Source organism: Pezoporus flaviventris, unplaced genomic scaffold, assembly GCF_033815535.1.
Source record: "Pezoporus flaviventris isolate CSIRO_AGI_PZ_B2104156 unplaced genomic scaffold, CSIRO_AGI_Pfla_v1 ptg000045l, whole genome shotgun sequence".
NCBI lineage: Eukaryota > Metazoa > Chordata > Aves > Psittaciformes > Psittacidae > Pezoporus > Pezoporus flaviventris.
Genome location: NW_026892593.1, coordinates 24,466,935 through 24,489,520, shown reverse-complemented (window position 1 = coordinate 24,489,520; position 22,586 = coordinate 24,466,935). Strand labels below are relative to the sequence as shown.

Below are 22,586 nucleotides of genomic sequence, written 5' to 3'. Positions count from 1 at the left end.
ACAATAGAAGCCTTTTACGGGTCATCTTCCGTGAGTAACAAAATCTATCCGTTTCTAGGATTTTAACTTACCTGCGTCGTGGTATTACCCTGGCACCATCAGGGCTCATAGAAACAGGTATGGAATTTCGGCATACGCGAGGACTTCCATTTGGGAAGTGAACTGGGCTAGCTTGTACACAGGCAGAAAATTCCTGGCAATTTGTAAAAAGATTACCATGAACATAATACCATTAAGATATGTATAGTCATTTGACTAGTCATAGCTGCATTTGGATCAGCTTCATCATTACTAAGAAAAATATTTTAACTTTTTGCTGATGATATATTCCCATTAGTAGAATGTGACTATTGTTCTTGGAACTGTAGGGAAAGTTTGTTATCTTTCTCTCTCCTTTATGGTACTATAAGAATGCTAGATGTAATGTGGGCAAACAACCAAAAGATGTCACTATTTGTTGCTCAGGAAAAATAAACACCCCTTACTGCGGCAAAACTGTCTCCTGGTTTATCAATGCACCTGCTCATCTACCTGTATTCCCAAACTTGACTTCATCACAAAAAACTGATCCACCAGCTTTTTGTGCAACGGCCTCATGTCCTGTGGCACCACCTTCTCGTGCACTGCCAAGCCAAATTCTAGAATCTGGGCCTGCAGAAAAGACAGAAGGAAAGAGAGGAAGAATATTTTAGATACATTTTGTTTAAGCTTTGCTCATCAATTAAGATACTGATCAAAAAAAACCAACAAAATGCATGTTGTATTAAAAGCATCTATCTAAATCCCTGGCAGACCTGTAAACAAACAAGGCCTAAGACCAACCAATCAATACACAAGAGGATTTATGCCTCTTCCCATTTTACTATTCAAACTTTCCCAAAGATCTGGCCTCTGCAAATTGAACTCTGATATAAAACCCATTATCAATAACTCAGTGAAATGCTGGCTAAATGGCAGTTTTACAAAGGAGCAGGTCTAAATTCTAAATAAAAGCCATTTTCTACAAGAACAGTTATAAAAAGTAGGAAACAATAGCAATGGCCACACCCACCAGAGACCTCCTAATATATTTTCAATGATGTCCATGGTTCCCTATCCTATTCCAACTCCCCAGACACCTCTGAAAGTGGTGGCTTTACGTATATTCTTGACGCAAGCATAAGAGGTTTCAGAATAACATTGCTAAAACCAACCCGGCTTGAATTTGGTCACAGGCATTTAAAATAGTCACTTGGTTACATGACACATCAGTTACTCAAATTGAAAAACAAAATAGCTACACTATGCTGTAATATCTTTGGATGAGAGCTACTGGCTGACGTTTTCAGGCAGGCTGTGAGCTGGCACAGGGCTGTACAACATCACTGACCCAAGGTCAGGCCTGCAGCACATCCATCCCTCTGCGCACACAGCCCTTCTGAATGCTCCGCGTTTTCTGTTAAACCATCTGTATGTGCCAGACAGGGTTTAACTGCTATCACGTTTTATCATAGCAAGTTATTCACTCCAGTTTTAAATTGTAATGGATACTGAGATTAACTGCAGTTTGAAAAACCAAAACTGCAACATAAATTACTATATATTATCTAAATGAAATTAAAGCGAGCTCAGTGAACCTATTCTGATTTATACTGTCTGAGGATCTGCGCTTCAGCTGATCTGACCAAACATTAGCGCAACGCTAACAAAAAAGGCAATCTCCATTTTGCCAAATTCCAATCCTCTGACCTCTTTATTCCAAGCTAGCAATAAAGTTTGAAATTTCAACATGTTGCATAGAACAAAGACAGGTAAATGTCAGTTAAAAAACGCCAACATGAAAGCTGAAATACTAAGAGCACTTGATCAAAGCAATTTTTTTGTGCATTTCCAAATGGACACACCTCATATTTGAGGCTGGTAGGTCATTTTCTTATAAATATATGAAGAAATAATCCAAAACCATGTAATACACGGAACACTCACCTGTTTAATCACTTGGTGTAATAACATTTTCCATGTTAGTTTGCTCTTATGCTAAACCTTGAAGTAAAAATATTTGTTCTGTAGTATTGGTAAAATACATCATACAAATATTTGCTGAAGCCATCAAATGTTTCAGTGACATAATGTTTATTCTGTAGTAGTGATAAGATATGTTGTGCATATGAACATGACAAGACAAAAATTTCCCCCTCGTTCAACCTTTAATTTAGAACGAAGTGATTAAGACGATGAAAGGAACTAGGGAAAAAAAATATTAACACGACCCAGAAACCTGCTTGTATAGGAAGTTACTGTCTGCTTGGAATCTAATTCAGAAGATACTGGAGACCTCTGGCCAATCATTAACCTCTGAAACGTTGTATTTTATTTTGGGACACTTTCAGCTAGAACAGCTGAGTAGGCCACTTACTCAGTCTTTGCCCCACTTTACCTGCTCAAGCATTAGTTCTCTCAAGCGTGTGATCTTCTCTCCATCCTCCGGATGGTTCAAGATGTATTCTTTGACAAAGAACGCCTAAGCAGAATAAAACCACAAAGTAACTTAATATGAGTAAAACCACAGCACTTAGGGTTTTTAAACAAGTTTCTAGGTTATATCTTCAGGAAAAAAAAAAGTTTTCAAGAACTCACAGTTCTTGTCATTGATGTCAAAAAGCCACACATTTCACTTCAGAGCATATGATCAACATCCAAGTGTGTTCGTGAGCTTACATGACTTTCCAACCCACCTCCAGTGCTCAAATTATACCAGCTAGGTACCCCAAAGTCATTTTACCCACCAGCAATTGCCTGAACATAGCGTTCCCCATCTTTCTTTACATGGCAAACGTCCTACCCTCCAAGGGGATTATATTGAGTTTACAACAGTTCTCGACACTGCTCTGTAGAGAAAATGCACAGCTGCTCATTTGAGAGATTTCTAGACCTTCTCAAAAATGCATTTGTCACAAGAAGTGTCTGTAGGCACACCTATACACACTCATGGTTCCCTATCCATAGAGTTAAGAGGATAATAGAGGCTGCTCTGTGCTGTGTTTTTCTTTTTTCACCTGTCTTTACATTTCCCTCATATGCTTTTTACAAGGCTCTCCATCCAACTTTAGCTGCTAAAATCTTGGTACACAAAATTATTTGCAAATATGGGAGCAGTGAAGCTAGAAATAAGTGTACCCCTTTTCTGATTCAGTTCCAAAATTTCATGCGGTGACAACCCATAACAAGGAAGTGCTGAGGCCTACCTAGAAAATGAATCCTGGTCCTGTAATGAAGATTTATCTCACATGGCTCTTTCAGTACAGATGAATAGATTATAAGAATTCATGTTTAAGTTGTTAAAAGGAGCCCTCTGATACTTGCTAAAATCCCAAATCCCAAACTTGTGCCAGCTGATGGGTTTTTTTCCCCTCAGCTACAAGCTTAATATTCTTTCAGTATCAGGCAGGTGGTGTTCCAGTGGTTTTGGGCTAAGACTTATACAGAACTGTAATATGAGTCAAAGATGTAATAATCTAACTTCAAACAAAATAACCAGCTCTTTAGAAAGAAAAAAAAATAAATCAGAATTTGACTAAATCCAAGAACATTCTTGGGACAAGTGGTTTCCAATAATTCATTATAAAAGTGCTTCTACTCTTCTAGCACATGTAAAGGAGCTAAAAGAAATGTAAGTGAGAGTACAAAGCACAGTTTGAGAGGCGTTAGAGGGCACAAAACATACTCTTCATGCTTTCCTAGCATCATACAGAAAAATTAAAATCAGTGTTTCAGTCTACAGTCACTTAGCACACATGAATGAAGGTGCTGCATAATAGCTATTACTTTTGTAGATTTTCTGGAATCTGTTCCTGTATTGAAACCAGTGAAAAGTGTAGCTTTAGCACCTGCGATATTAGCCAAAGTGCTGAAAAATTAGAGATAGCCACTTTTTATCCCATCAGGAAGAATCAAGAAGGCAGCAGCAGGCCAAAGGACATTATCTGCTGGGTATTAACACTTGTAAAAGTTTGGAAGTTGCCTGAAGGAAAGGAAGATATCTGTAAAGACATGGTCATGCTTGCCTCAAGACTGACTGAGTTTTGAGCTTTATATAGGGCAGAAGGCAAAAGCAAGTGAAACAGGCAGAGAAAAACATTTACAGAGGAGAGGAAAAGAAGGTAGAAGATAAGACATAGCAAAACAGCAGGAAGATACATAAACACTGAAAAAAAGGACATGTAAAGAGAATGGGGGTGAAACAGAAAAAAATACCCCAAAAAAATCTCACAATTATATTTTTACAACACAATTGTTGAAAAGCCCTATTTTAGATATATAGCAAGAGGGAGGGAACAGGAGGGAATTGAAACATGAAGACTGTTTAGGAGATCAAGAATTGCAGCTAAGAACAATGCTAACAAAGCAGCAAACAAGAACCTTTGATATGCTCATGAAGAACAGAAAGCTAGGCAAAGACACTGAGCTAGCTCTGGCACTGCTAATTCAAACCAGACAGTTCTGACACAACTGTATTTCTCAAGGGACTCCCTTTATGGTGCTTTACTATGCTAAACAGTTGTGTTGTTGTTTAAAGGCAGCTGGTAAACATCAAATATGGTACTGCTCTGCTTTAGTCTCACAATTTTCATAAAACTGCAGTTTTGATGACAGATTTTAATGCCATAGTGGACTCAATTTCTTGTTTAATTTAGTTTAATCTAGATGCAGCTTTATCCAATTTGACACTGTTGAGCGAACACCAAATCTTGCAGTCTTTGAGAGAAGTGTTCAGAATATTATTGAACTTTTCATTTTCAATGGAAAACGAACAACCAGCAGACTCAAGTATTTTATAAGACTAGGGGAAAGACGAAGATCAACCTGGGCTGCAAAATCTTTTCTTTCTTTTAACTGAGGTTTCAAAACTGCACAGAACTTTGCAGAAATACAGCATCCCAAACATTTAAGGTTCTCCTAAGGTGGGTCCAAGATTATAATGATGAGGAATAACTTCTGGGAAAAAAAACAGTGCTAGACATTTCTTAATTATATGTAATATTACTAGATTTTTCTGAAAATAGCTTTCCTTAAAAACTTAGAGAACAATAATAACTAAAATTATTATTGATAAAATAGTTTCTGTCCTGAACTCATACAGAGGAGCTATATCTGTACGGAGGAAAAAAAAAGTTAGAAACTGTCTTATGATAGATTTTTTTAATAAACAGAAAATAAATTGCTTACCTCCTGGTATCTAGCAACTCCACCATTAACTGCTGCATCAATGACCCCATTTAGACACATTGTGAGAGGGTTAATATTTTGCATCTGTCGAGTTTGACATTGACTAATCAATGTTCTCAGCTGCTGGTTCTTATTTTCTAGGACTTCAATAGCATTCTCAAGGGGACTCATTTCCACCTGAAAGGGGAGTGAGGAACATGGCAAACACACTTAATCTTCAGTTGAAAGGTGAAATATATTAAAGGTAATTTTTGATTTCTTGAAAGGAAACAATCTTATTCTCTGTTCTAGAGTATCAGGGCAGAAAAATTTCTTCTCAGCTAGGCTATACTCTCTGGGCATAAAAAGAATTAATTTTACAATGTAATCAAGGATCAAAATAAAAAACTGTCCCTCTCCTGCAGATTCATTATCTGACCTTGAGAGATTACTCAGCAAAACACTTCAGCCTGTGGTGGAACTCTTGGAATTCAGGGCTAAACTGTCCTTAGTAACTTCACCTAAATCAGACTTGAGGTCAGGGAGAGCTTCACCATGGTTAAGGGCACAGAGCAGAACTCAAGGATGGGTGAGCTAGCTTCCCCACCCAAGGTGAAGTCAACAAGACGTTATGGATGAGGAGTTTGAATGCAAGCTTTGATCTAACATGACAATCAAATTATAGTCAAAGGCAGCCCTTGAGTGCAGTGTGCTTTTCTCACGGGTAGCATTCAACTGCAACCAGCAGAGTACAGGCCTGCAGTTGCTATAATTTACCAAATTATGCAAGCACAAATCTAATTAATGATTTAGTACATGCCCAAGAAAAATTATCATGGTTAACTTTCAGAAATTATGACTATAATGGTAACAAGATAGTAAGATGAGGATCTTTATATTGAGGGTCATATTAACCTAGGAAGGGCTTAGTAGAAGTCAACTAACAAAATTCCCCATGTTACATGCTTTTTCTTATTATAATTAAATTTCATTTTTGATTTTCTACAGGAGATTACCAGGATGGTGAACAAATCGCATTTAGTTCCTATTTTAAAAGAAAAACACAATAGTTGTAGAGAAAAACAGTGGTACAATTGCATCCCTATATTTAATGGGACTATTTTAAGACTGGCTTTGACAGGAAGGAAAATAGTTACAGCCGTTATACTCCTCTACTCAACCAATGACCAATTATTTAGAGATTGTTATAGGAGATGCACTCCTTCAAATACATTTGAAATGTATTTGGGGATTTTCTAAGAAATATAATAACAAGAAAGAAGGAATTACAATGTGTGGTTAACAGATTGCTACATAAGACCCTGTTCCTACAGGTTCTGCGTAGGCGTGCTTCCCTTCCCATGCTGAGAACTGGAGACTTCAACAGAGTTCTAGGCAGGAACATGGCATTTATTATGGTACAGGAACTTGGAAAGTGTTTACTTTTTAAGAATATGGAAAGATATGTTAAGCTATAGATATTCTAAGTATTAGATGTTACATCAGGCTGAGTTTTAAGAAAGTAAGTTTTTTGACATTAGGAGTTGCCTTTGCCCATTACTGTTCTCAGCTTTTTTCCTCAGCTGTTTAAATGAATCGTAAGTGCACTTCTTAATAATAGTTTTCAAGATAAGAGAAACCAGACAACTCAAAATACTTCGTAAATAATTTTGCTGTAGCCAGCTAGAAATTTTGCTCAAAGAAATGAGATATGGGTAACAAATCTTAAAGTAGTTCATCAAATAGCATGATTAAGGAAGTAAACCAATCCATAATATGTATTGCCAACGATCTTATACTCACTACTTCACGTTTTTCCACTTCAAACCAACGAGATATTCCAGGTAAACTCTGCACCAAGATCAGTGTGGTTCTCTCCACCCATAGACTCTACAATATACAAAATCAGTTTATTTCCATAATTTGCCTCTATGTTTTGCTTAATCATTCCCACTTTTCATTATGAATACCTTCATTTAAATAATAGTATACATTAAACAAAAAGTATTAACGTCCAATTTTCTACTGAAATGTCTGTCCCAGAAGCCTATGACATTCGCTTTTCTCCTTACTTTCTACTACTAAGCAGAAATTTCTGCTGATTCTTTGCTCTTAAACATGGTATTATTCTATGTTATATGTGGCCCTCTAATGTCCAAAGGTCACTCACAACTAAATTAGCATTTTAATATTTTCTCTCTGAGGTAGCATATGAGAAGAGGAAGAGCTCAGGAGCAGAACAACTTACAGATCACAAAGTGACCAGCTCTCCTCTATGAAGTCCTACTAGAGATTCTTCAATGCACAGCTGATGGGGTACTCGAATGTACTACTGTTAAACACTTTATGCAAGAGGTTTGTAAAATGACAAATCAACATACAGGATAGTGCTTACACAAAATATAAGCTGTACAATTAAAATTAAACCCTAAGCTTTTATTAGAGGACAACAATGACTTAATTTAGCTGATTTATTATCCTCACAGTTCTTTCCTCTAACTTTGTAACAAAATTATTACAGGATAATTCTCTCTCCGCGTCTGAGTACTAGACTATATTCTGCACCAGAATGTGTTTCTGTTGGGTCAGAAATAAAATTACACCAGAAGAATGTAAGATCAATTTTCAGTGTGACATTTTTATTAGGAGGAACAGAAGTCCTTTACATATTACAGGAGGAACTACTGTTCTTCTCTGGGATAATCTCCAAGTTCATAGGTAGTTTTTTTGTCTTAATAGGAACAGAACATTATGTTGCAGTTCATCAAAATTGCCTCTCCCTTGTTTTAGAGAAAGCTTTCGGCAATCCTCTCATACCCCAGATTATCTACTTAACAGTGTTTTCCCATTTGCCTTATAAATTTCTCTGGAGGCTACTCTGCTGTCTCCAGTTCTGCCTTCTATATACCACTGATGGAAAAACAAATGGGTAATTTTTCTATCCTATTTCCATATACAACAAGACCTTCTAATCTACCATATGTTTTTCACATTATTTTAATAAAAATGAGAAGTGAAATAGTCAAACCTGAGCTATTATCTCCTCTAGAGAATTTGTTATACCACACAGGGTTGAATAACACAACTATCGTTGATGTTACAAAGAAATCCAAAGGTCCAGTAGCTTGGTACTGGAACGCATGGTACCTTACCTTGAATTCATTTTCCTTGTCCTTGGTCCCTTTGTGAAATGGCCTGTCGTATCGGAATCTCCAGATGTGATTTACTTTGTAAAAGCTCTTGATGTTGTTGGGAATACCATCTCTCTGCAGGACTTCCTGGTTTTCTGGAATTGGTGTCACAGCATAAATCTGCAAATCTGTATATAAAGAGTCAAGGCTATCCCCATGTCATTCAAATTAGCAAAGCATACTGACTCCTGAAGCATGACAGAAGAAAAAGCCTTTTAAAAGTGTGTATCATGACTATTAATGGCTTGGGAAAGCAACCTAGGATATTTTTTGATGATTTGGGATATCTTTCTGCTGTTTTGTTGAAACTTCCTATTTATTTTTGAAATAGTTATAGAATAGTACATGGAGTAAAGGGTTTAATTAAATATATTCTTACACACAATATGCCATGAAATGGTGACATGTTGTACTATATGAATGTGAATTACTCTAACTTGAGCTGATATACCATTATCACAGTGGTGATAGCTCTACAAGTATTTCTGGCTAAAGTAAGAATTTTAATAACATGTAAAGAAATTTTTAAATAAAACCAAAAATTATACAAAAAAACTTCCAAACATAATAGTGACTGGGACAAATTGCATGGGAATTCTCAGTTACCATTTATTTCAGTGGAGGTACATTGTGATTGGAATTGGCTATACGTGTACCTACATTTTTTAAAAGCATGAAATATGTAACTGCAGCGTATAGGTTTGTGATTATGTGGATACACTGTGCTTCTGCCTGAAAAATGGTCTCATCTGGCTGATTAGCATGTTGCATAGCAATGGCATGTGGGAACTCATTCAACATTCGCTGCTGGAAGGCCTCCAGCCTTTCATAGTCATGTCCTCGGCAAACAAATTCCTTATTCTGAGCAGAAGAAAAAAAACAAAACACAAGAGCAAGTTACGTGAAAATAATTGGGTATCATTAGATAGATCCAAACACACACTCTTCAATATAGACATCCTGTGCAATTTTTACATCATTTTAAGAAGGAAAGTAGAAGAAACAAAAGGCAAGAATAAAAGAGGTTACTTAGAAGAAGGAAATTCTACCATAAAAGGTATGTTTTATTACAAAGTCTGGAATGGTTACACTTAAAGCTTTAATAAAAATGCCCACTATGAAGCTGCACCATTATTTTCTTGCAACTATGCAACAAAAATACAGATACAACACTGGAGCTGTGGACAGCACTTTTTCTGCTTGCACACATGTTCAAAATAAGGAAATATCTTAACCATTTTTCTAAAAACAGTGGTAAATGAATTTCATTTTTAAATCTATATTAGAAAATTTTAAAAAGTCATTACTCGTTTATTCCTCTTGAAGCAGGTTTAGATAGAAAGAGTTGTCCTTATGTCAATAACAGAGACATAAAGCACTGAATTCTGACAGCCTGGACTTTTCATGGGAATTGCTAAAAGAAATCAGCTGCAATAGCATTACTGTGCAACTACAAGTTAAAATGTGAAAGCTTTATTCTGAAGCTTTATTCTTTCTTTATTCTCTAGCAAAGACAGTCAGATTAGAAAATGCTTTGCCAGAAAAAACTTAAACATACAAAGTTTTGAGGTATCCCTTGTTGGTGCTGTGAGCATAACTCTGTGCTATGTACATTTAATTTGGAAAAGGCATAAATACTTCCTGGGCAGATGCATAAGCAGTGAAAGACCTACAGATGTCAAAGTACTGCACTATCATGCAACTTCCTCCAGTAGTTTTACTTCCTCAGCTGATGTTTAGTAATCTAAGCATTAAATCCTTTCCAATTAACATTTTTAAATTGGTTTATAAAGATGTTCTATTCAAACAACTACTAGGTAATATCAAAAACTACATGCCTATCAGACTGCTTTTGTGTACCACTTTTGAAGAGAGGATTTTCATGCTATATCTACCATTTGGAATTTGTCATTTCCCCCACCACAAAGTCAAAGAAAAATCAGACTTTTTAGGCCTCCACCACACAGAGGAGGTTTCTCCATCACTTATTTGTATTACCATAGGAAAAGGAGCTTGGATTATGGTTGCAGCAGCTCCATGAACAGGCTGGATTCTGTTATCTTTCCAATGTGACAGTCAGTGCAGCTAAACCACTGCAGACTGTGGAAGAGGGGAACAGTATAAAGACAACTAACATTTTCAAGGGCACTTCAGGATCCAAGACTAATGTTCAAGAATAACTTAATGTATCTTGTCAGCTTTAGTACATTGATAATTAATGAAACTCAGCATGTTGAATTTCTAAGTAATTTCAATCAAAATGGAACTTTGTAATGTAAATACTTAAATGCTAAATTAGTGACTGTCCCACTGCTAAGGGATACCTCTTCTGAGAGCACTTCCTGAATAGCTGCCAGCAGAAACCGAACAGGTTAAAGGGAACAAACTACCATGGAAAGATGTTGGTCAATGGGATAGTATAGGTGCATGGTTTACAACATAAACATGGTAATTAAGCTTATGTGGGATTCTGGAAGCCTAGCATTAGTTATTCCATTACACAGGACCTTTTCTTAACTCTGAAAACATGAGGTTATTTTATTAATTGCCACAAAGAATTCCCTCTTTCTCACAGGATAAGAACTTGTATATGGTATGATCAAATTCTTACATAGAAAAAGTGATTATGAATGACAGCATGAATTCCAGAATTACTCCGTTCTGTTCATTTTCAATTGACTTACTCTCAAGAAGAATGGGAACTTTTTCCCATAGAATCCAACTCTGAAAAATTCAGGCTCCAAACGCTGTTGATCCATTATTTTATCATACAAAGATGCTTCCATCATCTGGGTGAGATTGATAAGAAATGCAATTAAGTCTTTTTTGAAAACATATTTTTAACTTAAGCTATTGCTAAAGGGAGGGGCTTTCATTACACTGTTCTGGGGTACCCCAGTGCATCTCTGAGCAGCAAGAAGGACATCCAGAAGTCTATGTATGCATCAGATTAAATAATTACACTTACTAGCAACCTGAACATTCTCAATAATTAAAAAACCCTGCTTTTAAATATAGAGTTCCTATGTTAAAGGGGTAAAATATTAGATTAATGACAACCTGCATAGATCTTTAAAGAAAAATGGAAGTAATAGAAATGCAGTTTGAAACATATTACCCAGGGATCAAATAATCATTCAAGCACATGGCAGTTATGGGGTCAGTTTAGTCAGCAAAGTCCATTTTCCATATTCAAAAGAGTTGTGTCCAAATCAAACCAAATTCCAACGATTTAAGCACCAAATGTGGGTTCCTTTAAAAATCTCACAATAGCAATTAACATAATTTTTGATCAATACATCTTGCATTTATTTCACTCAAAACACTGACAAAAAGTGATTTTAATGTCAAAGTCCTCTTTTTTTCTAATGATATTACAGAAAAGCGTTCTCTGTTCTTAAGTTTTTAATACTGTGGGAAAAAACCTAACCAACAATATTAGACCGATTTTAGGTAATGCGGGCAGCTATTTAATGTGTATATATCAATAGCTGCCAAGTTATATTTCTATGAGAAATCCCCATACCTCCATTTTTGGATTAACATAGGTGGCACAGATATAGTAGAATGATATTTCACAATTCAAACACAAACCACATAAACTACAATTAATGAAACATGCGTTAACTAATTATTTTATTCACATGATGATAGTCTGCTTTTGCTTCTAGGATTCTGCCACTGGGATATCTAGATTGATATGGAACAAGCAGATCACAAGGATACTGCTACATGATTCTGTGTTGAGACTTTTGCGTGATGCTGTTAAGCAGCTCTGGATTAAGTATACTTCAGTCAGTCCCACACATAGAGAAAATTTAAAAAGGAAGCTGTAATATAAAGTTCAATCCATCAGAAGCAAACAAGAAAGGCAAAGAGTGAATAATCTTTAAAATACAGTATCAGAAAGAAAGAAACAATGCTTAGTGCTCTAAGAAAAATGGAAGAGAAAGCAGGAAGACTGTGCCAGGGAAGATTCGTCTTGGCTATATGATATTAAGCAGACCATATTTTTAAGCAGTTAAAAAAAAAATATATATTTGCAAAGGTGTATGCTGCTTGTTGCAAGCTTTTCCCTTGCAATTAAGACTGCACAGATACATTGCTGTTCCTAGTGAAGAAATGCATGGAGAGCATTCCCTGGATAAACCATAGTAAACCACTGGAAGAGAATCTGTAATATATTTTTCCTTCATAATCATGTGCATAAAAGGGGTGCTGTACAGGTACAAACATTACAAGATAACCTATTTTCCCATTTAATTAAAAAAGCTCATACTCCTTTTTTATAATCCTTATTTCAGAAAAAAGACAAAAGCTAAAAACCAAAGGTTTGCAAAACAAATGTAAGCACAATTCCATGGCAAATTTAATTTTCTAAGTAATATTTTATAACCCAAATTCCAAAGCTCTTGGAGATCTGATTCATGGAAAGTACTCAAGTACATTACCCTCATCTTGCTGAGGTTTCTGTAGTCATAGTAGCTCTCGTACTGTTCTGCAATTTTCCTGCATAAGATAATGCCATTTTCCCAACACTGCAAGCAAGTAGAAGATGTTCAGTAATTTCAAAGCAAGTGTTTGGCAATTCATGATTTATTAGTAGTCTGCTCTTTCTGTAGTAACTCATACTTCCAGTAAGTGAAAATACCTGGACGTATTGTTCACTAGACATACTGAGAGCTGCTGAGTAATACTGATGAATTCTTTGAAGAATCAAGAATATATTTAGAGACCTACTTAATAAGTTATTCTCACAGGACTAGTGAGGCACTGGAATGGGTTGCCCAGGGAGGTTGTGAATGCTTCATCCCTGGTGGTGTTCAAGGCCAGGTTGGACAGAGCCTTGGGTGAGATGGTTTAGTGTGAGGTGTCACTGCCCATGGCAGGGGAGTTGGAACTAGATGACCTTAAGGTCCTTTCCAACTCTAACTATTCTATGATTCTATGACTATCATAAAATAAAAATCATTACAAGAGTGATAGACATCTTTTTTGATACTGGATCTGAGGTTCATTCAACAGTATGATTTTTAGATTTTAAAACTGTATTCTTAATACATCCTCAATTTTTGTAGATTGGAATATATAACATATATATAGATAGATAGATATTATACCATCTATACAAAATTGCAATGCTTGCTTATTTGCAAGACAAATGATTGCTTGTTTATCAGCAAGACAAATCATCACACAAAATGCATATAAAATTTAGACTACAGGGTAAATGCCCTTGCTTAATTCAGAATAAGCATTCTCAATAATGACAATGAACTGTGATCCCTAAACCCTGTTCCATTTTAGGGATTCTGCAACTGCTATTCTAAAAGATACAATAGAATTTGGAAGGTGTAAAAATAGTACTTATATGTTTGTTTTTGCTCACTTGGTCACTAAATGAATTTCATCAGCTTTCTTTTCTTCTTTCATTTTCCCCACCTTTAAAACGGGGCGAAATTATACTATATTTCATAAAGTACTCTGACAGTTACAAAGCAAATTACTACACAAATGCAAATTATTCTCAGATGTATGTGTAGGATTTCTAGGATACAAACAAAAGATCAGGAGAAACCTACTGTGTCTCTAAGTAACTGCGTAATCAGCAATGACAAACACTTCCCCTCTATATGCAAAAAGACTGCAACCCTGGCAGTAATGCCCTAAAATGAATAAACTATTCTTTTCAGATCCCCTCGGTAAAACAGGACTATTTTACCTTTCCCCTATCAAAGTTCTGAATGATGGTCAGATGGAGACACTCTTTACGTTGCCACTCTGTTTGCATGGGGTAGGTGAGAAATTCTCGCAGTGGCCGATCAGACCACTCCAACAGCTCATCGTACAGCAGGAGTGTGTAGGCAGCCTCTACAAGACAAATTATAGCATGGTACTTATGAAACACCAACCAAATAAAACAGGCAAACAAAGAACACAGAAATGTGAATGTTTTTGATGAGATGCACCTTTTTAATAGGTAACTGATTTACTTCAAGTGTAAGACAGTAGTGCTGGTTTTGGACAGTTACTATCTACAGCTATAATAAATTCAGCTTACAATTTTCACACACTATTTAAAGTGGAGTCACTGGGACAGTTTCCCTGGAGTCTGACAATACAAAGGGGACAGGGAAACTAAGAAAAAAAATTCTGATTAGCCCTATGGCTCTGGTGACTGAGGGAACAAGGACCAGAGGATGAGAACATCAGTAGAGACAGAGGAAAGAAGATAGATAGGTCTGTGGACTCAGCCCAAAAGAGAACAAGGCTGGGAGGGAAGTGGTGAGGCAGATGTGTCCTTAATAGACTCCAGAGAGAAATAAATCGCTCATAGCTGAGCCTTAACAAGTAATTTAGAAGGGCACACAGACACATTTCTTTATTTTAGTTATTTTTTAGGTTTGAAACAAATCAAACCTATTGTTGCTCTCTGGTCAGAAAACTGTGGAATAATCTTTAGGTCATAGTTGGTAGAAATTATCTGGGAATATAAAAAAATACTATGATTTTTATTTTAATTTAAAGAATTCCTCAGAAATAATACACTGAAACTAATATTAAGTGAATCTATTGCAAAGTCAAATTTTGGCCAACTATGAAACACCAGAATTAATACTGGTTATGACAATTCAGTTTGGCTAACTGTGCATATGCATTATTGTTTTCCAAGTTAGTGTCACAGTCTGTTTTTGCACTCACAAGACCACTTTGCATGAGTGAGTCAGTACAAAGATGGGCCATGTTCTAGAGATGTACCGCACTGGAGAAAGAAGTTGCCTACTGGACTTATTTTATTGTGGGTTTTACAGGTTGTACATAAGGCAAAAAATAACCATGAAGTACTAAAGTACTTTTTTGCTAAGGTAAATTTGCCTAAGACAACCATATCCTACGTCTGCCTCTGCCATAAGATTTCTCACAACACAGGCACCTTAAACCAAGCTCTCTAGAGATTTTTCTAACAGTAGTAATCCTCTTATCTGTCCAGCTTAAGAACCTGTCGATGAAAAACCATCACTGCAGCAGATACTTGTTGGAGAGAGTGCTTTGAATGCCAGTGTTTAAGAATGCTAAGTATGGTGTAAAATGATGCTGCAAGGGAGACTGGCTGAAGTTGCAGACAATCTTAATTCTGGCATCACATAGCTTTCAGGCTGCTTCACTAGTAACAACCTCTGTTACAGTTTCAAGCTACAGTTTGGTATTCAAAATATGCAGCATTTTTACGCACCAATGTAAAAAATGAACTCATTCAAAATCATAAGCAAAAGATAGTAAAGCATAAGTACATGTCAAGATAACTCACTATGAGCCTTCCTTTTTAACTTTTCATACAAGTCCTTTGTTTTAACAAATTTTGTCTGCCACACAAATAGGGTTGTTTTGTTTGGTTTTTTTACAGTTATCATAAATGTATAAAGAAAGTTTCTAAAATAAGAATGGCCATACTGGATGAAAGGCCTGAGGGACCTGAGGGATCACATGTACATGGGTCCCTCTACCCAGCATCCTAGGTCTGGAAGTGGCCAGCACAGCAAACAACATACGGGTACCTCTGAGAGACGTCTGTATCAATTGGCTGTGCAGGAAAACAGCAAAAAGGGATAAACAGGGTTGACTCACATTGTAGAAAAGTAAATTTATACAGGAAAGGTTCAAAAAACCTAAACATTTCTAAGATGGATAGATACAAAGACAATCTCATTACATTTCTCTGGTGATTGAGGGGACACAAAAAGGAACAGTGCATTTATGTGCTACAGCCTCAAGATAGTTATATTTGTAGGTGTAACTGAATGCAGTGTAAAGAAAGATTTGAAAGGATGTTTTGTGTTATAAAGGATTTTTTTTTTTGTTCTGTTTTGAGTTTGTTTTGTTTTGGTTCATTTTTTTTTAACAGAGGATTACTAGAAACAGCCTGTAAATCATACTATGAAAGGAAGGAAAAACTGTTTTAAGGGCTAGCTGGCTTCATCCCTAGAATGAAACTATGAAGTCAGTAAACTCAATGGTGAATCATGCAGGAATGCTGCTGAAGCACTGAACTTCTTTGCCTACTCCCATGTACATTAGATCAGATGATCTACAAAAGGTCTGTGTGTTGTCACAGATTAATAAGGCAACCGATGGACTGCCTAAGTCTGTTTTCTAGTGGAAAGACCGTCAATATCACATTGTCATGGGTGTGAGACAATCCTTCCTTAAATCTCTCATGGCAAAAGAAACCCAAACAAAAATCAAAAGTAGTGGAATCTACCACAGTAAAGAATGCAAAAATCACATATTTTAATAATAAATACACAGGAAATACAACAAAGTCTGTGAAATCATTTTTGAGCAAAATACTGTTTAAATAAGAACAGATGGCAAAAGAGTTTAAAAAAAAAATCCAGTTCATTTCACTGCTGAAGATAAATTCAACACATGCTAATCAGCCAATGTGTAAAGGGAACTCAACATTGCTTAAAGAGTTACTAAGATTTGTTATGTAAAATCAGGAAATTAACAGTTTGGCACAAAAGCCAGCTGTGGCAAAGATATTGTTTGATAATCTAAATTCTCTTGTGACTCACTACTGCCAGGTCACATGAGGAAATTAAAGTATCATCTCAATATATCCTATTATCTAGTTTACACTTTAAACCCATGGACTGCAAACAGACTGCAGAAAATTCAAGGAAGGATCTTTTCTATAGATAGTAAAAAGCATAAGGAAATTTGCTGTGGCAGTAAGCACCTGTAGCCAGTTTACTAGTGACCCCCCAGCCAACAAATCCGCTTTTAAGAAGGAAAAAATTCTGGAGAGAATCTAAACATATGCAGCTGCAATTGCAAACCCTGGAGAAAAGGTGGAGGTATTATAACATCAGTGAAATATTTTGACAACCAAAGACTATTTAATTTAAAGAGATAGAGATTTTATATTCTCCAGCATTTATTGATGGCATATAGTGCAAATGAACTGCTCATTATGTTGCATAAACAACAACCAAGCACAATAAATTCTTATTTCCTAATTTAAAAGATAATGGCCTGACCTGGCACTAAATTTGCATTGAGAAATCCTGGACAATAATACTGCAAATGTGGTACATGAAGATTCAGAAAGAAGTCAGCAAAGAACTATATTTGTTACACGTTTTAGTGTCTCTTTCATCATTAGTAAGTGATTTCAGAAAGAAATGGTCTTTCTTTCTTTCCTTTTTTAACCTAAAAGTGAGGTGCTGAAACAGAGCTGTGTCGAAACAGCACACCAAAAAGCTAACCAGCAGCATTACAAAATTTATATATACTCAGATACTACCAAATGGACTCACAAAAACTTCCTCTAAACTTTATTCCTCTTGGGTGAAGAATGACCGTATCACACATTCATTGCTAGTGCATGTCAATAGTAGTCATTTACATTCAACATGGCACAGCAAATAGTAGTTCTGGGGCTGAAAAAAAGCCGTATTTTGAGAGAGATTTAATTGGGTAAGGATACTCAGCTTTTTGCCTGGGTTGGTATGTTCAGACTGAGGATACATACAGCTTACGGGTTTGTAAAAGACTGTGAAGGATAGACCAGTCCTAAATATCTTTTTCTAGTTTGTACACAATTACCTGTGAAGTTTTGTGCTTTCAGATGTAGGTCATAGAGTTTATGAATATAGCGAATATACATCTCTTCCTTGTTCAGTTCAGTCTTGTAAAAATTCTGTAATAAAATCGAATTTTGTAATGACATAGTAAATATATGATAATGGTTGCAAACAAAAGACTTCAAACTTAACACTTCAGAAATACATGCATAGATTTGAAGGTTTCACATGTACAAAGTCATTACACAACTGCAGTAATACAGTAAGAAATAGTAAACATAACATTAAATTTTCAGGAGATAAGTCAACATGCTTTTGAATGGCTTTTTATTTAAATTCTGATAGAACGTAAGAGGAAGAACCTGATACCTGACAGAGCTGAAATCTGACTGTTCTTTCTTAACAAATACTAATCCGTTCAAAAACTACAGCCATACATCTTTACTTAGGCCATTTAACATCTTGCAAAGCTGTATGTTGATTTTAAAACATCAACAGCCCTCTGACTTTGGTATTCATATTAAAAAAAAAAAAAATCTACTATCTACTATGTCTGCTCTTCCTTCTGTCATAGCAAAATTCCAGAAGGACTTTGGTGGCTTTATGAAGAACTATTCAGTACTGTAAACAACATAATCCCAAATGAAAACCATGATTTCTTCAGTCCTAACTGATGCTGAGAACTGGTAACTGATGGATAAATATTGCATTGCATAATTTAAATACATAATGTTGCGCTCTAAAGTGATAGCCAGGAAATATTTCTAGCAGTGGGTAAAGATTTCTGAATGTATAACTGCTATTTGTTGTTACATGAATAAAATATAGAATGTAACATCAAAACTCTTAGTTCAAAACATGCATTATTTATCTACAAGCCCTAAAACAAACTATGGAAAAGTTACAGGGAGAGGAGCACAACCCTGTAGCACTGTTCACAAGTATTGCCATACTCACTATGGACATGCAATCCCTGTGCTAGCCATACTTAATGTTCAGGATAATCTCCTTTGTTTAATGAAAATTTATAGGATAGAAGAATCTAGCACTAGTCCTCATGAGCAATTAAGAATTTCTATTATTTCAATCACTTGCTATTTTGAACTCTAAGCAAGTGGCCAGCATTCCCCCCTGTTTTACAGTATTCTTATTCTGTGCCACTGTTTTCTAAACTGAGTTATCAAAGAGAAAGTTGGGAGGAACATTATGAAAACATACAAATACAAAATTTATAGAGAAAGTAATTTTTTTAACTGACTTGAAAAAATGACTGTACAACAATAGCTCTGTAATGACGTGCAGCCCTTAGGCCACCATCTGCCTTTCTAAGACTTCTCTTTTCCTCTCACAAGGTGTAGATCAGGAACAGATATTTCTCTTTAGAAGAGAAAATATCTGTTTGTATGTTCATATTTACTTGTCTGAAAAAAAGGCATAATCTACAATACAGAATTGCAGCAATAAATATTCAGACAAAATACGGCATTGAACTGCAGTACTAGACTTCTTGGCTCTTACCCCTAAGCACTAAAGGCTTCAGCGCTTGACACAAGTCTAAACTACAGAAATCTTCTCTGAAGCTCTGCCAGTGTCCAGCTGGTCTGTAAGGCAGACCACAGCAAGGCAACCAAGTCACAGCTGAGGAAATGTATAGTGCTAACAAAGGTGTCATGTGATTTTTCAACTATTTCAAGACATGAAATAGAACAGATGTAGTCTTCAAAAGGGGACATGATGTGAAAGGTAGACTTCGGTAATTTAGACTTCGCTTTCCCCAGAAAAAAACAACTTGAACACAGGCAATGTGGACATGTTCTACTTCAATGACATGCTGTCGTATACCATCATAGGGTATCACAGGAAACATCCTCTTTCTAAAAAGACACAGTTTTAAATTAATATGACCTGAAATATCCATGAAATATCAAACCCCAATGAGGCCCAGAGTTGCCTGAGAAAAACTCCTCAGTGAGTTACCAAAAGTTATTCAATACACTTTCAATGCTTTTGCACAGCTTTGTGATGGCCAAGTTCTTTCATTAGGAATTCAACTTTCAAATTGGAGTTAGGTGATTCTTATACATAAGGAACTAACTCCATTAGATATCTCTTAAACAAGCTTTTCCAAACAAGGATTACTAATGTGAAATTACCTCAGATGATCCAGAGAGTGGGGAGAGTAGGAAAAAGTTCCTACCTTTTCCTTTCATCTAAGGTATTGTTGCTGGTGCATACCCCTTCTGCATATTTCATAATGTAGCACAATTCCAGTTAATTTGTTAACTTGGTTAACTTGAACAATTCTATTTTCTGGAAGAAATGCATATACATCTATGGCAAAACAATGTAAAAATTCTCTTTTCATGCCAACGTGTCCTCTTATCTTTGGAAGTCAGAATACATTCAAAGTAGTGGTGAAAAATGAAATATTGCTTCCTTCTCTGGACTTCAAATGATTTTAACATCATACATTCTCCTAATTACTCGTTGCATGAAACATCTTTTGAGATGACAACCAGTTCATCATATGTGCGAGCAAATGTCTTAAAATTTGTGTGCTCTTTCTGCAATTGAGATTTTCTTCTCAAAAAATTAGCATTCGCTAAAATTCGCATGTTGCTCTGGCATGCAAATAGTATTAAAATTTGTCTGAAAATAATTAGTATATGAAACCTTCTTTAGCTTCTACAAGTCAATGAAAATCCAATTAAAAAGTATTATGATCATTTGAGGTTTTAAAATATTTGCATTTCATTTTTGTGCAAATTTTGGATGATTTGCTAACAGTAGTTTAAAAGCTCCTTGGGGATAGGATAAAAATAATCCAGGTGTTTTACAGAATTCAGATCATGCCAGATATTTTGACAGAAAGCCAGCTGCTCTATGGCTATGTAGTAAACATCATCCCTATTTCTAGAGCACCATTTTCCTACTGAAGAAATCCTTTATTCTCTTATGTATAACTGCTACTTAGAAGTGACACCAAATTGTTTCACTGACGTCAAAAATGCAGAATTGCAAGTCAGCTTATTCTGTTTTTACCCCTGGCTAAAAATATAACTTTCCAAAACATTCACCATAAAAATGGAAACTTTCCAAGGTTAACGAAAGTCAACAGATTTGTCAGTGGAAACTAGCCTGAAACCAAAATTCATCTTGTAAACAAAATTTTAATCTTTTTTCATACTATGAATTTGCACTGTTGGTTTGTTGTAATGATGATAACATGACAAGAGGAGAAAGAAACCAGTAGAAATCATGTACGTTTTCTTGAGTTTGGAGGAGGAAAGGCATATTTCTATGAATTTAGAGACTGATTAAACTTGGGAAATAACACTTTGGTGAAATTTATCTGGTAGGAAGAGAGGGAAAACTGAATAAAGCAGTATTAGAGATCACTTAAAGCCCAATTGTAATATGCCACTGAAAACTAACTCCCCACTGTATCAATTTCAGTGATCTTAAAATTAGTATTATTTTGTCAACTTCCACTCAAACTGCATCAAGAAGCAAGGTATGTCCTATTCGAATGTGTGACTGTACGTTAGAAAATGTTCAACTGAAATGAAAGTTTTATACAAACCAAAAGGCTAACAGTGCAGCCAATCTTTTTGCCGTCCACTTCTCCCATTTTCATGCAGTCCCTAAAACAGAAAGTAATGAAAGTCAAAAGGAATCACTTTTATCCTCTTAGTGAAGCACACTCCATATTTGGTTCAGCAAGCTGATGGACATGATGCATTTGGATGAACAGCTGACCCAGGTGTGTAAGGGATTTAATGCCTCCTTTTCTAGGACATGGAATAACTCAATCATCAAGGAAGTCAATGTTTCTTTTCTGGCTCTGTCATTGATTCGCTGGGTGACAGCTGGAGATTATTTGGTTTCTTCATACCTTGGGCTGAAATCATGCCAGCAGAAGCCAGCATGACTGCCAGAAGAGGCAGTCCTGCTCCCCGCCTGCTCTCAGGCACTCATTCCCAATCCTGCACTGCTGCCCGAACAAACCTCAGGGAAAGACAGAGGTTAGGCAGCATCTTTTGCTGAGGTATTTTTAGCTCATATCAGTCAGACTACCACAGTGCAGCACAAACGCTTCTGTTAGCACAAGGGAGCGATGTGAATGAGGAATGAGTAGGGATGAGTTTGCTTTCTTCAGAGACAGTGTACACCTAAAGCGTTTATGGAATTTCAGCATTAATTCTTCCTCTCAAACATGCAGAGCTTGATTATCACACAGAGTAAGAGAGTATATAACCATGCTGGAGTAAAACAAACAACAGGCAGACATCACCATGCAGTCACTAGAAGAAATGTAACTTTAACACATTCTTGCATACATGAGCTAAACCATTATCCCCCAATACTTTCATAACTACAGTATAAACAATTGTTTCTAAAGATTGAGAGCCCTGGGGGTTTTAACGCAACTCCCTGAAGGGTTTCCCAGTTCTCTGAAGGGGAATAGCACTGTCAGGTTTCTAGCACTGTCTAGGTTTCTTTGTTGATGAAATAGCTTTCTTTTCAAACTGCCAGTGACAACAGCAAGTGGAGTACTAGGTCTCACCATGTGTCCCTATGGAATCAGGGCAAACAAGCTAACACCTAAGCTCTAGGACATGCT

General features: G+C 36.1%; 1 protein-coding gene across 2 annotated transcripts in view; it reads right to left on the bottom strand.

Annotated features, from left to right (window-relative positions):
• The window catches only part of DOCK4 (dedicator of cytokinesis 4), a 242,056-nt gene that overhangs the window by 12,748 nt on the left and 206,722 nt on the right, over positions 1-22,586 (bottom strand). For both annotated transcript variants that reach the window (XM_061467701.1, XM_061467700.1), the window contains 12 exons: positions 21,546-21,606; positions 17,985-18,078; positions 14,098-14,246; positions 12,827-12,913; positions 11,060-11,164; positions 9,095-9,236; positions 8,337-8,503; positions 6,988-7,074; positions 5,206-5,382; positions 2,417-2,500; positions 532-651; positions 72-193 (listed from right to left, as the gene is read on the bottom strand). In XM_061467701.1, coding sequence (XP_061323685.1) covers positions 72-193; positions 532-651; positions 2,417-2,500; positions 5,206-5,382; positions 6,988-7,074; positions 8,337-8,503; positions 9,095-9,236; positions 11,060-11,164; positions 12,827-12,913; positions 14,098-14,246; positions 17,985-18,078; positions 21,546-21,606 — 1,395 coding nt within the window. The remainder of the gene's footprint in view (positions 1-71; positions 194-531; positions 652-2,416; positions 2,501-5,205; positions 5,383-6,987; positions 7,075-8,336; positions 8,504-9,094; positions 9,237-11,059; positions 11,165-12,826; positions 12,914-14,097; positions 14,247-17,984; positions 18,079-21,545; positions 21,607-22,586) is intronic.